The 14,621-nt window shown below is 47.7% G+C and overlaps 1 protein-coding gene across 1 annotated transcript in view; it reads left to right on the top strand.

Moving 5' to 3' along the window:
* PDIA5 (protein disulfide isomerase family A member 5) overlaps positions 1 to 14,621 on the top strand; it is a 92,248-nt gene that overhangs the window by 55,983 nt on the left and 21,644 nt on the right. The window contains exon 11 of the mRNA XM_040250410.1: positions 2,667 to 2,803. Within this exon, the coding sequence (XP_040106344.1) occupies positions 2,667 to 2,803 (137 nt within the window). The remainder of the gene's footprint in view (positions 1 to 2,666; positions 2,804 to 14,621) is intronic.

The raw sequence follows: 14,621 nt of genomic DNA, 5'->3' as shown, positions 1-14,621 counted from the left end.
TCTCTGGAGCTTCCATCTTGTGTTGGTTCTCTTTTATGGAGCTGTAGAAAATCAATCTTACTTTATCTTCCCACTAACGTGTGAAATGTTTGAAGAAAACTATTATGTTCCCCTTGTCTCTTCTTTCTCCTGGTTAGACACCTCCAGTTCCTTCAACCATTCTTCTCTCATTCCCTCATTGATCCAAAGAGTGTTTATTGGGTACCTGCTTTGTGGGAGGCGCAGGAAGTAGAGAGATGATCTAGAGGGAGCCCCTGTCTTTAAGGGGAGACACAATAAAGGGCACGATTCAGTCATTGTGCCCTCTTACCGCTGTGCCTAGGTCTGCAGGCCCCTCCAGAAAGCAAACTTCCTACTGTCCACTGGGTGGGAGAGGGGCAGCCACCTGGCTGCTGGAGATCCCAAGATCTCCCATTTCCAGCACTGCGCCCCAGCCCCACTTCAAGAGGAGCCTCTGGTCCTCTGGAGCCTTTGCATATTGGGGTAGTTCTTGGGTCCCTGCCCTCTCTGAGCACCCAGCACCTCTGGTTTCTGTCTTCTAACAAAAGCAAAAATCTTTTTGCCAAGTCAGTTTTCTAGCTTCTAAATTTGCACTGACCTCTTTTTCTCTCTTTGCTTTTGCTCCTGTGAGTTCATTACCTTTTTCTTTTTTAGCTCTTGTGATGTTATTTTAGTGGCTTTGGAGTGTGTCCTCCTCCAGGTTTAACTAGAAATACAGTTACCTTCATTTACTTGCGCTGCCACTAAGGCATGGCTTCTCCATTCTATGTGTGTACTCTTGCTGGATTTTTAAAAATTATTTTAATTTTATAATAGATTCCATTCACATAATTTAAATATTTTAAAAGATACTTAAAAATTATGCATTGACATCTTCCTTTTACCTGTTTCCTCCATTCTATTTTCCCTCCCACCCCCTGGAGGTAGCAACTTTAATTAGTTTCCTTATGCAGATGCATGCAAATATGAATAAGTATTTTTTATCTCTCTCTATTTTATGCAAAAGTTAGCATATTATGGCCTGTTGTGTCTGACCCTGCTGTCTACATCAGAGTGTAGGAAGCTTCCTTGTCCTCCTGTACCATACTCAGCCCTCTGGGGTCCTGATGGACTGGAATTTACCTAAGCAGTTCGTATACCAGTGGGTACTGAGTTCTTCCAGTCTTTGCTATAACAAATCATCTCTAATAAATACCTTGGAATATGTATAATTCTGACCATGTCCAGGTATATTGAAAAGATAAATTCCCTGAAGTGGAATTGGTGATGCTTTCAGGAATTGGTATCTTGAGTCTGTGTATGGGAGCCTAGGTTTCCTGGTGTTGGGAATGCTGAATGGCTGGTGATGACTCATTCTAAAGCTTGATTTTGCCATCAGCCCCATCTAACGTCAGATGTACGTGGGCTCAGAGTGGTTTGACCCTGTCCCGGCTACTTCCCATTGCTGAGACCACCAGTGGGGCTTAGTCAAGAGCACCAGAGAGGGTTTCTGAAGGTGCTGTCAGACCCAGGCTGTGCCATGGGGTTGGGGTGGCAGGTTCCACCATGTCAGCCACACGGGAGGACAGCAGCTTCCACTGTTTGGGCCACATTGCTCTTATGACTTGTCAGCCCTGACCGCTGGAACTTTGCACTTTTTCTTTTTTACTGTAGGCTCTCAAAGGCAGGAAGCAATGGTTGTCTTTTCACATTTGTCACCTTAAAGGGTATTTTTTCAAAGTAACGATTAAGGTGGCTCTGGCAAAGGTGTTCATAAAGCATCAGGGAGTTGGTGTCACTGGCAGATTTACCCTTGGCTTTGAAGCAAGAGAGGGCAGCTGTGAGCCTTCCCCACTGTAACAGCTGGTGATGTAAATGTCAGCACACAGTTGTCCCAGGGGGGGCAGGCTCCAGGGAGGTGGGCCACAGCCTGAGGTTTTGCAGCTCATGGTGGCAACAGGGATTTGACCTGACCTCTGAGCCTGGCCCTTTCCTGCTTGAGTATTCCACCTCTGGAGAACTAGGGAACTTTGTTCCTGGTCTTGAGGAAGGGTTCCCACTGTAGTGTGTGTTCTCATAGTTAGGGAGCCCCCAGCATTGTTCCCCTGGGCCCCACTCTTTCTTATTACAACCTTCCTCCCACACTGGTTAGTGAACACCTCTGGTTCACTAACACTGGTTAGTTAGTCCCCTCTCCACCCCCAGTCCTTCCCTCATATTTGGTCTTTCTCAAGACACCTGGCCTCTCTCTCTCCTCCTCACCCACCACCCCTCCCCTCTTATTCCCTCTACTTCTCACCCCTCACCCTGTGGGCACCACTCAGCACAACAGTTAGCTTTGTCAGAGGTCACTCTTTTTTGCCATAGTTTATATTCTTGCCAGTTGGCTGAAGTTTGAGATGCTAATGAATCCCCCCACCCCACCCTGATCACAGGGAGGAAGTGAGGTTTCCTGACCTGCCTAGAGAGCCAGAGCTGGAAGCCACTGTTTGCCAGAGGATATCAGCTGAGCACCTCTGGGCTCTTGAGGGGATGATGGAGGTGGGCAGGGCCGAGGAGTCCCCCACCCCCCACTCCCCCCGGGGGGTCGCGGGGAGCCCCTGAAGCAGGCTGTGTGAGCCAGTGGGGGTGAGGGCTTCACTGGCCCCGGAGTGTGCTCTGAGCTCTGCCTGTTTTTGGTCTTCCAGTCCGCAGCCGCCACAGCCCCAGGTCCCCGAGACTCCCTGGGCAGATGAGGGCGGCTCCGTTTATCACCTGAGCGATGAAGACTTTGACCAGTTTGTGAAGGAACACTCCTCTGTGCTCGTCATGTTCCACGCCCCATGTGAGTGGAACCTTGCTCCTCCCCGCCACAGCCTCTCTCCCTCGGCTCAGAGTGGACACCTCTCTGAGCCTTTAGCTGTTTACCTAGAGCAGCAGTCATCCCTTAGCTTGCAGGTGGGGACACTGAGGCCCTGAGAGAGCCTGCTCTCTTGTCCAGTAGTTGAAAGGGCACAATGAAGCCAGGGCTGGAGCCTCAGTCCCCACGGCACCTAGAACCCCTTCTTTCTGTTGCACCTGGTATATCTGTCACAGCCTGCGGTGGCCGTCGTGGATCAAGGGAAGAAAAACGTGAATCCTGTAAAGTGTTTGCAATATTGACCGACAGCCTGTAGCTCAGGATTTTTCTAGGCCAGTGTCCTTCCCATTCCCATGAAGGATAGAAATGGATTGTAATTCTTTTCTAAGAGGGAGAAGGCTGCTCCTGGAATGGTGAACAAGGGATGGCAATCCCTGGCCACAGAGTTCCTGGAAGCAGCTTCTGGGAAAAGCGGGCTCATCCTAACGGGTGATGAAGCTGGGTCCCCAGCACCCTGGGACAGGGTACAGGTGTGGGGTGCTCTTCTCTTATAGCTTGTTGCCAGCTCTTTGGCCCAGTGATGGTGGGTAAGGGATTGTGAAAGAGAAGAAGAAGCAAAAATAACTTCTTCACAGATCAGTGTCAAAATTGCCAGTCCACAGAGGCATCTTTAGTGAGAGATTACTTTATTAATTGTCTTAGTCATAGAGATCTTTCTGCTGTTGATTGTGATTTGCTCTGTGGTGACAAAGTGGCTGCCCACAGGGCCATCTCCTGTCTCACCCACAGTGCTGCAAAGCAAATACGATTAACTCCACTTTACAGACCAGTGGACAGTTGTGTGGAGAAATGGCACTCACTGCTCTTTGAGTCCTATACCGCTGAGCCCTGGCCTTCCCACATTCAGCTTCCCTGCAGTATCACAGGGGTTTGGTTAATTAGCAATTGTTCATAAGTAGACCACTCCTGGGGATTTCCCCAAGTCCGTTTTATAAGTGCCAAATTCTGAAGAGAATCCAAAGGAAAATTATTGGCCTTTCTCCTGAAAAATGACCCCCCCAAAACCCTTAAAAAAACCCAATTTCAAAGGTCTTCTGATTAAGGGCAGTGACAGAGAAGGCCCTAGGAGCATGTCACCCCAGCCCTGCCAAGGCTCAGTCCCTGTGGCTGGAGGAACCCTGATGAATGAACATCCACCAGGTAGCATGGCAGCCCTCTCCCTGCTGAGATACACTCTCCTGGCCAGTCTCAGATTTGCTATTGAAAGCAAGTCTTACGGGAAGTCAGGCTGCATCCAGATCTGAACCCACCCTGCCCCAGTTCCTGCCCCAGTAGTAGAGGCAGAAGCCGGGCTCACTGTTTTCAGTTCCTTCCTGGGAACTTCACCCTGCGTGTCGGTGCTTCTACTCTGTGCCAGAGAGAGCCCTCTGGCTCCTGGAACATTACAGAGTGGTTTGAACAGTGTCTTATGCATCACAGCATGAAGAGTATGTGTCTCCTTTGATGAATCCTAACAACATGTACCTGATAGATTGGAATTGTTTAGTAATTGTTTATTAGTTGTTGTTTAGTCCATAAATCATGTCCGACTCTTTGCAACGCCCTGGACTGCAGCCCACCAGGTTTCCTCTATCCATGGAATTTTTCAGGCAAGAATACTGGAGTGGGTTGCCATTTCCTCCTCCAGGGCATCTTCCCAACCCAGGGACTGAACCCACATCTCCTGCACTGGCAGGCGGATTCTTTACTGCTGGGCCACTAGGGAAACCCAATTGTTTATTAAGCCCTTTAAAAAAAAAATAGAACTCTGGTTGCAAACTGGGAAAATTTTTGTCTGTATTCTTTCTTGTACTCTTTGGTTGTAAGGAATTCATTGTAGTAGCAGATGCTGGCAGGGTCTGGGCCCCGGAGCCCGGTTGTTGAGTTCTTCCCTGCCCTCTCCCCTTGCAATGCACCCACCTGGCTCCCTGAACCAGAGTGATCATCACTTCCCCATCTAAGTCATCTGTGGGCATAGAGTAAGGGCTTAATGAATGAGAAAACGAACAAATGAGGTTGTTGAGAGCTAAATTAGAAAATGAGAACTAGAAACCAGATGGCAGCCTTTTGTTTCCCCATTAGTCATTGTGAATGAGTATTATGAATACCAGCCCTGTTGAGGCTGTTCCAGCTTCAGACTTAACAAATGAATAGAGCTGAGATTTTGCTTGTTCAGTTCAGTCGCTCAGTCGTGTCCGACTCTTTGCAACCCCATGGACTGCAGCACCCCAGGTCTCCCTGTCCATCACTAATTCCTGGAGTTTATTCAAACCCATGTCCATTGAGTCAGTGATGCCATCCAACCATCTCATCCTCTGTCGTCCCCTTCTTCTTCTGCCTTCAATCTTTCCTAGCGTCAGATCTTTTCAAATGAGTCACCTCTTCACATCAGATGGCCAAAGAATTGGAGTTTCGCTTGTTAGGTGTCTGCAGATCACAGACCCTACATTCTCTAACAAGGTGTTTGCCTGTCTCCTGCGAACGCGTGTGTGTGTGTGTGTGTGTGTGTGTGTACAAGGTGTTTGCCTGTCTCCTGCGAACACGTGTGTGTGTGTGTACAAGGTGTTTGCCTGTCTCCTGCGAACGTGTGTGTGTGTGTGTACAAGGTGTTTGCCTGTCTCCTGCAAACGCGTGTGTGTGTGTGTGTGTGTGTGTGTATGTGTTTCTGCTGGACTATCAGAGTGACCAGGGCAGAAATCCAAGGTGAAGCTCCCTGAGGAACTACCCGTTTAAACTCCCATCTGATGGGTGTGGCTCCACATTAAATAATCTATGTACAGAGTCCTCCTTCTCTGTCTAGGTGCCTGGGCTTTAGAAGGGATGGAATGCGCACAGTTTCTAGAGGAATCTGAGCCCAGGAGGTTAACAGACTGCAGGGTCCTCTAGCTGCCTAGCTGTGTGTATCTTCTACTGGAGTGCTCCCGAGAACCCACCCTGATCAGGAGACCACTTCTGTGATATTCGAGGGACCTAGAGAAAAGGACAAATGTCAGGAGGCCAGAGATTGCACTGCTGGCTCAGGGTTCCCAAGCAAATATTAAACAAAACATGAGTTCTGGAAATCATAGTGTTACAGTTGCCAATCCCAGACCATATAGGGAGTGGTTAAGAAACAGACCATTTTGGAGACCTAGGAACACTAGTTGGGATCTATCAACATAGAAGACCGTGGATTCTACTCAGGATTGTCATATAAGCTTGGTTTGTTTCTTGGTATAGGATTGCCAGGTTGATGGATTAGTGTGTCTTTCTTTTATCAAAGGTGAGTTGCTATTTTCCCAAGTGCAACTGGGAGAACTGGGCAGGGTGGGGCCACCCCGAGGGGAACACCTCCCCTTGGTGCTATGTGACTGTGAATCTGGCCTGGTTCTGTCTAGAAGGTGCTACTTGTTTTTTAATCAGCAGTTTTGTTGAAATTATCATTAAAAAAAAAAAAGGCAAACTTTCAAATCTACGAGGGTTAGAATTAGAGAAAGGAAAGCTAGTTAAAATACTGAGCAACTGCATGAAGATTTTAAAAGATCCCCACAGACTGAAATACTGGAAGTCAAATTATAAAGCTGAATTTATCTTTATGATTTTCTGCTAATTAAAAAGGGAGTGCGTATATGTTTTATAAAGGGATAACTTAGGAAAGTACAGAGAAGAAGATTAACCTTGATCCTGGTACAGATTTCCAGGAAGAGCCATGGTCCCTCTTTGCCGTGTTATTTCTGTACAGAGGAAGTGCTCAGTGTTAGTTTCTGTCAGAGTCCCACTTGCCTGGAACCTTCATCAAGTCCCTGTAGAACTGCACTCCTGGGTTCTTGGCAGGAGAGGCGCCTGGTATTATCAAACACCTCCGTGGACCCCCTGCTTCGTTACCCTCTTTTCCAGCTTTCCTGCCATGCAATTCCCATCTCAGCCTTTTCCTCCATCTCCCTCCCAGCTGGAGTCCTGGAGAAATCCCACACAGATTTTTCTGCAGCTTCCACTCCCAATGCCTGAGTTGTCATTGAACAAATAAACTCAGCCTGGCCACAGTGAGGGAATAGTCACTACAAGGGGACAGGGGGTGCTGAGATTCACAAGCAGGTGTGCCCCCAGAGCTCACTGTCCAGGTCCTGGGCCACCTCCAAGGAACAGTGTGTTGCAAGCAGTGGGCTCCTAGAGGGGTCGTGCCCCATGCGGGGCAAGGACAGAGCCCAGTCCCCTCTGCGGTCCATATGGCCCTTGACACGGGGCTCTGAGTGGTTGGGGGAAGGTCACAGCCCCAGGCCCAGTCCCCTGGTCTGCAGAGCAGTAAATAGTATCTGAAGAGGGCGAGGTAGCAGGACCCCAGCAGCCAGCGCTCCGTGGTGCCTTGTGTTTCTTCCTGCTGCATTCTGAATGAGAAAAGTCACTGCCCGTTGTCACTCATCTCTCTCCACCGTTTGCTTTGCTGCTGCAGTGTCTACCAGCTCCTCCCTCTCCGTGTGCCTGCAGCCCTGCAGGGAAGGACATGCTGCTGTGATGCCCCCACCCCCTGCAGTGACTGCCACTCACGTGGGGAGACAGAAGGAACAAAGTGGGGCTCCAAGGAGGGGGCCTGAGGGGCAGCCTGTCTCTCCCACGGGCTTCCTGGGGCCTAAGGAGAAGCTGCTGGGGAATCAGAGCACCCTTGCTGCCCCTTCCCCAGGGCAGTGGCAGCTTGCCTACAGCTCTGCCCCATTTCTTGGCAGCAGGCTGCCCAGGATGAGAGGTTTTCTTTGCCATAACTCCCAGTAGCAGGTGTGTGCCAGAGATTCTGGGCCTGGTCTGCCTTCAGGAGCTGGGCTGCCTGTCTGGATTCAGCATCAGACCCCTGTCAGACTCCAGAATCTTTGCTTCTTACTTCATTTATGTCTGTTCCAAGTAATATGTGATCCCTGGGACAGTACGGAGAAATATAAACAAGGAAAAAAACTATGTATAATCCCATTATTCAGAAGCAGCCACTTTGTTCTTTTGTCATCATTCTTTCTAGTTACTTTTTCTTTTTTCTTTTTCCCTTGTTTTCAACTTAAAAAAAAATTAACATAAAGTTAAATTGACTTTTTTTCCTAATATATGTAGATTTGTGTAACCATCTTGCTATAAAACTCCTTTGTGCAATCACTCTTATTTTTTAAGGGCACAAATAATTTAAGAACAATGTTAACATTCTTGTTATTGGGGGCACAGAGTTCAAGGGATACATAGAATATAGTGTAAGCAGTGACAGTCCCCTCCCCACTGGGCCCCCCTTCTCAGGGTTGACCAGTGCTGACCGTTGGCTGTCCTTTTTCCTCCTGTGCTTCTCCCTGAGCAACGAGGATTGTTTCTTACCCATTTTCCTGTGATTTGGATTCTTTTCACTTATCAGTATATAGGTCTGGAATATATTTTTGTGTAAATGTAAGATGTTAGCATATAAATCTACCACAATCTTTTAAACTAATAAATAATATTTTATAATTTACGTATGCTATGGACTTTAAACCATCCCATCCTAGATATCTATCTCCAGTATTTGTCCAGACAATGCAGTAAACCTTTATAAACGTATGTATTAGGGAACACGTCTAAATGTGGAGATGTGTTAGACTCCGGGAAGGGAGGGTGCTAGGCCCTGTGGTAAGTGTGCTTGAGCCTTGATGGATGCCACCCACTTCTCTCCAGGAAGGGCTCACCACACCCGGTGAGCAGTGCGTGACAGAGCCTGCATCCTCGCCAACCCTGAATACTGTCAGCCATTTACATTCCTGCTAGATGGGGCAATGGGACAACTTGTCCCCAGCTCCCAGGCCTCCAGGGAAGTGAGCATCCCTTCATGTGGCAATCAGCCTTTCGTATTTCTTCTGTGACCCACCTGTTCATTCCCTTTGCCCGTTGTCCTGTGGGTTGTCTTTTTCTTCTTGACCTAGAGCTCCATACTTAGGGTTAGTCATTTTTGTCTATTTTCTGTGTTCCAGATGTTCCCTGTTGGTCTGTTGCTTACTTTTGTCTATGCTGCCTTTTCATTGTACAACAGGATTACATTTTTATAGTCACATACAAGCTAGAATGTTTATTGAGCACTTGGTGTGGATCAGCATTGTTCTAAGCACTTGCCGTATATGAACTCATGTAATCTTCACAGCAAGTCCTGTGAAGTGGGTATCATGATTATCTCCATTTTGCAGCTTAGGAAAGAGAGGCACCAAAAGGTTGAGAAGCTTGCCAGTGGTCACATTAGCCAAAAAGGTAGGGCCAGGGAAAAACCCAGGTCCTAGAGGCCACAGCCTGCAAGGTCCAAGCCCTCTGAGAATCTGCCTTTTCCCTCTTGACCTCTGGGATATCCATCCCTAGGATATAAAAGTAGTGTTCTAGGACTTCTGGGTGGCGCTAATGGTAAAGAATCCAGCTGCCAGTGCAGGAGACAAAAGATGCGGGTCCATCCCTGGGTCGGGAAGATCCCCTGGAGGAGGGCATGGCAACCCACTCCAGTATTCCCTGGAGAATCCCATGGAGAGAGGAGCCTGGCGGGCTACAGTCCATAGTGTCTCCAAGATTCAGACAAGACTGAAGCAACTTAGCACGCATCTATTTTGTGATATTTTTGTTTTTCTCATTTTGTTTTTTAATTCATCTGGATTTTTCATTTGTTTTGCTGGAGGGGGGAGGGATTTCATTTTAAGTTCTTTTTTCCATGCTTTTTCATTTACATTTTTCTTAACATAAGATAATACAAGATAATGTTATTAAAAATGCTTATTTGTTCATGCTTTTGTGGTCACATAATATTCCATTATATAATGGCACCATGAATTACCTAACCAGCCCCATAATGTTGGAGGTTTGAGTTTCTTACTGTATTTCGCCTTATAAATCACGCTGCAGAGGGCAATTTCCATGTATAAATATTTGTCCACGTGTCAGATTATTTCCTTAGGATAGAAGCCTGGAAGAAAAAATTTTACAGCTTGTTATTTACATTTTATAATAATGTAAAGAAAGGGGAAAAAAAAGTCCCATGCTTTCTCTTTAAACAAGAAAGATGAGCCATTCATCAGGATGTGTCTGCCCCAGAGTGTCTGCGTGTCTACAGTTAGCTTTGGTGCAGGTACAGCTGGAAGCCTCGAAAGAGCCCTGAGGTCTCTGGGGGTCAGAGGGAGGGGGAGTTGGTGGAGGGGAGGCTGTAACAATGTTAAAGCATTAGTATTTCTGCTAGCATCTTTAGGAGCCCCACCTCCCTGGCTTGTCCAAGCCAAGGTCCAGGCAAGGAAGCAGGAATGTGGGTAGAAAAATTCAGGTTCCTATCAAGTGCCAGGTACTAGGGAGCTTTCTAGAATAATCTGGTCCCCTGGAAGATTCTGGTTACAAGAGCCAGGAAAGTTTCCATTGCTGGTCTGTAATAAAATCCTAGGTGTAACTAAAGTTAATGGAATCCAGAGGAATGTGAAGGCCTGAGGTTGACAGGAGGCCAGCATTCCTACAGCCAGAAAAGAGTGTAGTCGTGGAGCTGCTGGGCAGCCTCTTTGCCAGGTCGTGAAAATCGGTGTAAGTGTACTTACACAGCTGATAAAAACCCAACAAGGAAGTTTGGCAGTAAAACTTAATAGCCCATCAAATCGCAGTCAGGACAGTAAAATGCAGCAGGCCGGAGTTCTCACTGTCCTATCCACATAGCCGTCCTGGAGGCTGGGGTCCAGGCAGTCACCGCTCACATCCTCAGCTCCCCAGGGCAGGCGCTGCCAGCGAGGGAGACCTTTGCTCAACCAGACAGCTCTCCTCCCAGGGGTCTGGCTGGTTTCCTCAACCCAAACTGTTTACAGAAGTTTATTGCTTAGCCTTTGTATCTTGTTCAGGGAGCAGAGAGAATAGCAGCTAGTAGTGAAAACCAGTAATGCTATCATGAGAACTCTTGGAAATGAATGGGAAACTTCAGGACAACATCCAGAGATATTGAAGATTTCCAAAGATGTTTTCCAGACCTAGTAAGGAGCACAGAAGTGTATAAATTTGGGGGGCGGGGGGTGAGGCTGTGCACATTGTAAATGACGTAGCTGCTGGTTTTACTAAATAGAGGTTTAGTCAACCTAGTAACTGGTGTGGCTTTTGCTCCCAAAAGAAAGCGGATGCTCTCCTGACCATCCCCTCCTCAGCCAGGCATGAATGATTCAGTTCAACCTTGTATGCACTGCTCTAAATCTGAACAACACAGCCATTCATTCACAAAGTGTGTGTGGGATGCCATCTTCAGTACCAGAGATGTGGTGGGGAGTGAGACTAAGTGAGATCAGTCTGTACAGAGCTTCATCCCAGTTGGGGGTTTGGAGCGTTCAAGTAAGCAGATTACTCCAGCTATTTGGAGAACAGTCAAGAAAATAAACAGGCTGTTGGAAGTGAATGTGATGGGTTGAGGCTCCCTGGGGTTAGGTGGTCAGGGAATTTCTCTGTAGAAGTGAAATGTGAGCTAAAGCCTGCATGATGTGAAGCGGTCAGCCATACGAAGACCTGGGGGAAGATCGTGTTCCAGGCAATAGCTCGTTAAGAGCTGTGAGGGTAGAAATGAGCTTGCTGAGATAGGAAAACAGAAAGAGGTCACAGGGTTGCAGTATAGAGGATAGAGGGACACTCCCTAAGTTGAGGTTGGAGGCAGGAAGGTCTGATTATGTGGGGCTTGTGGCTGTGGGAGGGAGTTTGGATTTCAATCTACTTGTGATGGAAGCCATTGGAAAGTTTTGACCAAGGGAATTTGATAAGATTTATGATTTGAAAAGATGCCCTGGTCACCCCCTAAATATTAGGAGACAGCAATCTAACAGTCACAGGGCATTGCAAAACGAACTACCATAGGAGTATATGAATAAGATGTCTTTTAAGAGTAGAAGAGAAACAAGTGGTCTAGTGGAGCTGAAGTGAACTGGAGAGTCAAAGTCTGGGCCAGAGCTGGGGTGGACACTCGGTCTGGAGAGGCCTTGTCCATCAGGGCTGAGGCTGTGATGGAGTAAGCTGGGGGCTGTGGACAGAACTTTGGGAAAAAGACTGGCTTGTGTAGTCGCAGTGTGCTCCAGCCAGAAGCCTTCTAATCCTACTTTGTAATCCCATCTTGTTTGTCTGTGGCCCCGGGAACCCACCCCCAGTTTATCACTTCATCTCCCAGAGCTGTCATTTCTGATGATATGATCTCTATCCTGTGTCTCGTGAGGCTGCTGAGACAGTGTGTGGAGGGCCAGTGCAGAGAGAGTGAGCCCTTTTATTACTTGGTAGAGTCCTACAGACGGGGCGGAGGTTCAGGAGAGCCGTGTGTGCACACCACAGAATCTGTCACCTCTGCGTGTCCTCCAGCCACCCCTCCCATGTCTAGAGCAGGCCTCACGGGCCGATCACAGCTCCTCTTCCCTATGAGCTGGTTTTCCATCTCGGGAGTCCATCTCCAGCCTGCCGCTGATAGAGGCTGGCAGGCGATGTGGAGTCCGTTTGCTTCCCCAGGGAGCAGTAGCATCAAAGGACTGAGTCTGTCAAAAGTATGAGGGTGAACTCGCTGATCTTCAGGGGTCCTGCCTCATTGACTGGTACATTTTGGAAAGAAAAAATGGTTTTCTGTGAGTGACTTTGTCTTTTTTATCTTCTCTGCTCTCTCTCTCATGTAGTTCCACTGCCCACCTTGAACATGGGCCCTGCTAGCACTTGCCTGACCTCACATTCTTATCCTGGTGGAGGAGGGGGTGGTCAGGGAGCATCTCCTTTCTGCCCCTCCTGGCCTGCTGTGGAGGCCTCTTGGAGCCGGAAGCCCGAGTCTCCTGAGGCTTGCCCAGGCCTCGTTCCTTCTGCCATTCTGGGTAAAGGCAGAGAGAACTCTTGGATGTCAGACCCCACAGCAGGGGGAGAGCCTGTGAGCTTCTTTTTTTTTGATGTCTCTTCATGCATGCAAGGTGAGCCTCCTCCACCCCAGAGGAAGTCAGCTTGGGAGTTGCGGGTAGTGGCGGGGAGGGGGTGGTCACCTCGGGGCAGGGTGCAGGGAGTTCTCAGCCTGGAGGCAGGCCTGCTGATTTCTCTAAGAGTTGTAGACCCTCCTGACTGTAAACCCCAGAGAGTGACTTATTCCTTTTATTTTAGATCAAAAAAAAATTTTTTTTTAAGTCAACATAATTCATGTTAAGTCAGTAGAATCCTCCTTAGAATATCTGATTTACTCTAGACATGGGGATCCACATGGAAGGGAACCTCAGTCTAACACCTATGTAGACAGCTCCTTGTTCTACCCCTACCACTACGGGAAAGTGACTGCCTCGGAATCAGCCCTTCCCTGTCTTGGCCTCTAGTAAGCCCAGGGGTCTGTGAACCAGTCAGGACATTCAGAGCCCTCTGAAGTTATTCATAAATATAGACTATATATGCATCAATATGGGAGAGGTGAAAGAGAAGTTTTCATTAAATTCTCAAGAATGTTAGTGACCCAGAAAAGCCCAGAGTCCACCCAGACCAGAGGAGGATGCTCTCTGTTTGGCTGTTGTTGGCGGCTGCTGCCTGCAGGGAGAGGCCCGTGTGGGAGTCCCAAGCTGGACTGTGGGCTGTATGCTTTAAACAGAAATAATGCTGTGCTCTACATGCTTCAGGAACATCCTGTTAAATGGGCTTTTGTGGTCTTTCTTGAGGCTCTATATAGAATCTGTGTAGAAGATTGTTTCTGTGGGGAAATCACATTTTCAGTTCCAAACAAAGTTTACCAAAACAAAATGAAAGATACTTTTGTAGCTCAATTGTTTATAAAATGCAAATGGGTTCTGATCATACTAAATGTTCAGCTCTGGAGAATAATGCTCTTATATTTTAATATTGTGATGACTTTGATACCTCTATGGTTCACTGGGGTCCCAAGTGGACTCTAGTCAGACCATGAACCCACAGGTGTCCCTCTTCCTCAGGCTCATTTGAGAAGCACCAATATGTTAGTGCAGCTGAGAATTGTGGCCACTCCCTGGGCTGGATTCCATCAGTGAATTTCGTCCATCGAGTCATCTCATGGCTTCCCCAGAGCGCACTCTGCAGAGGAAGGCTTGACAACATTGGCCCGCATTTTCTGTTATATGTGTGTGTGTGTGTGTATTTGTATTTGGGGGGTTGCAGTTAGGGTAGACACTGTAGGGCCCCGGTATTTTCTGGTGTGTGTGTGTGTGTGTGCATTTGTATCTGGGGGGTTGCAACTAGGGTAGACACTCTGGGGCCCGTGTGTGTGTGTGTGTGTGTGTGTGTGCACGCGTGCATTTGTATTTGGGGGGTTGCAACTAGGGTAGACACTCTGGGGCCCTTGTGTGTGTGTGTGTGTGTGTGCATTTGTATTTGGGGGGTTGCAACTAGGGTAGACACTCTGGGGCCCCTGTCACCAGCAGGAACAAAGTGTGCGTAGACTGAGGAAGCTGGAACAGACAGAAATCGAACGTGTGTCTCAAGGCCACGTGGAGCTGAGCTCTGCAGGAATGACCTTGAAGGAAAGAGGAACTTTTGTCCTAGCCAAAGTGCTCAGATGGAGGCAGGAAAGCTGTTTACATGGCCCAGTGGCTTCTGGGGAGGAGGGGGTGTGTGTGAGAGGGCTCCTCTGATAACACTGGTGTGTGTCTTCTTCCTTTCTTTTTTTGTCCCAGTTCTTTCTTTTTTTGTCCCAGTTCTTTCTTTTTTTTTTTTTAATTAAAGTGTAGTTGATTTACAGTATTATATTAATTTCAGGTATGCAACATAGTGATTCAATGTTTTTATAGATTGTACTCCATTTAAAGCTTTTACAAAGCTTTAATAGCTTTGT

Source organism: Oryx dammah, unplaced genomic scaffold (genome assembly GCF_014754425.2).
Source record: "Oryx dammah isolate SB20612 unplaced genomic scaffold, SCBI_Odam_1.1 HiC_scaffold_2, whole genome shotgun sequence".
Lineage (NCBI taxonomy): Eukaryota > Metazoa > Chordata > Mammalia > Artiodactyla > Bovidae > Oryx > Oryx dammah.
Note: the sequence above shows the minus strand (reverse complement) of the source record. Positions and strands in the feature narration are given on the sequence as shown.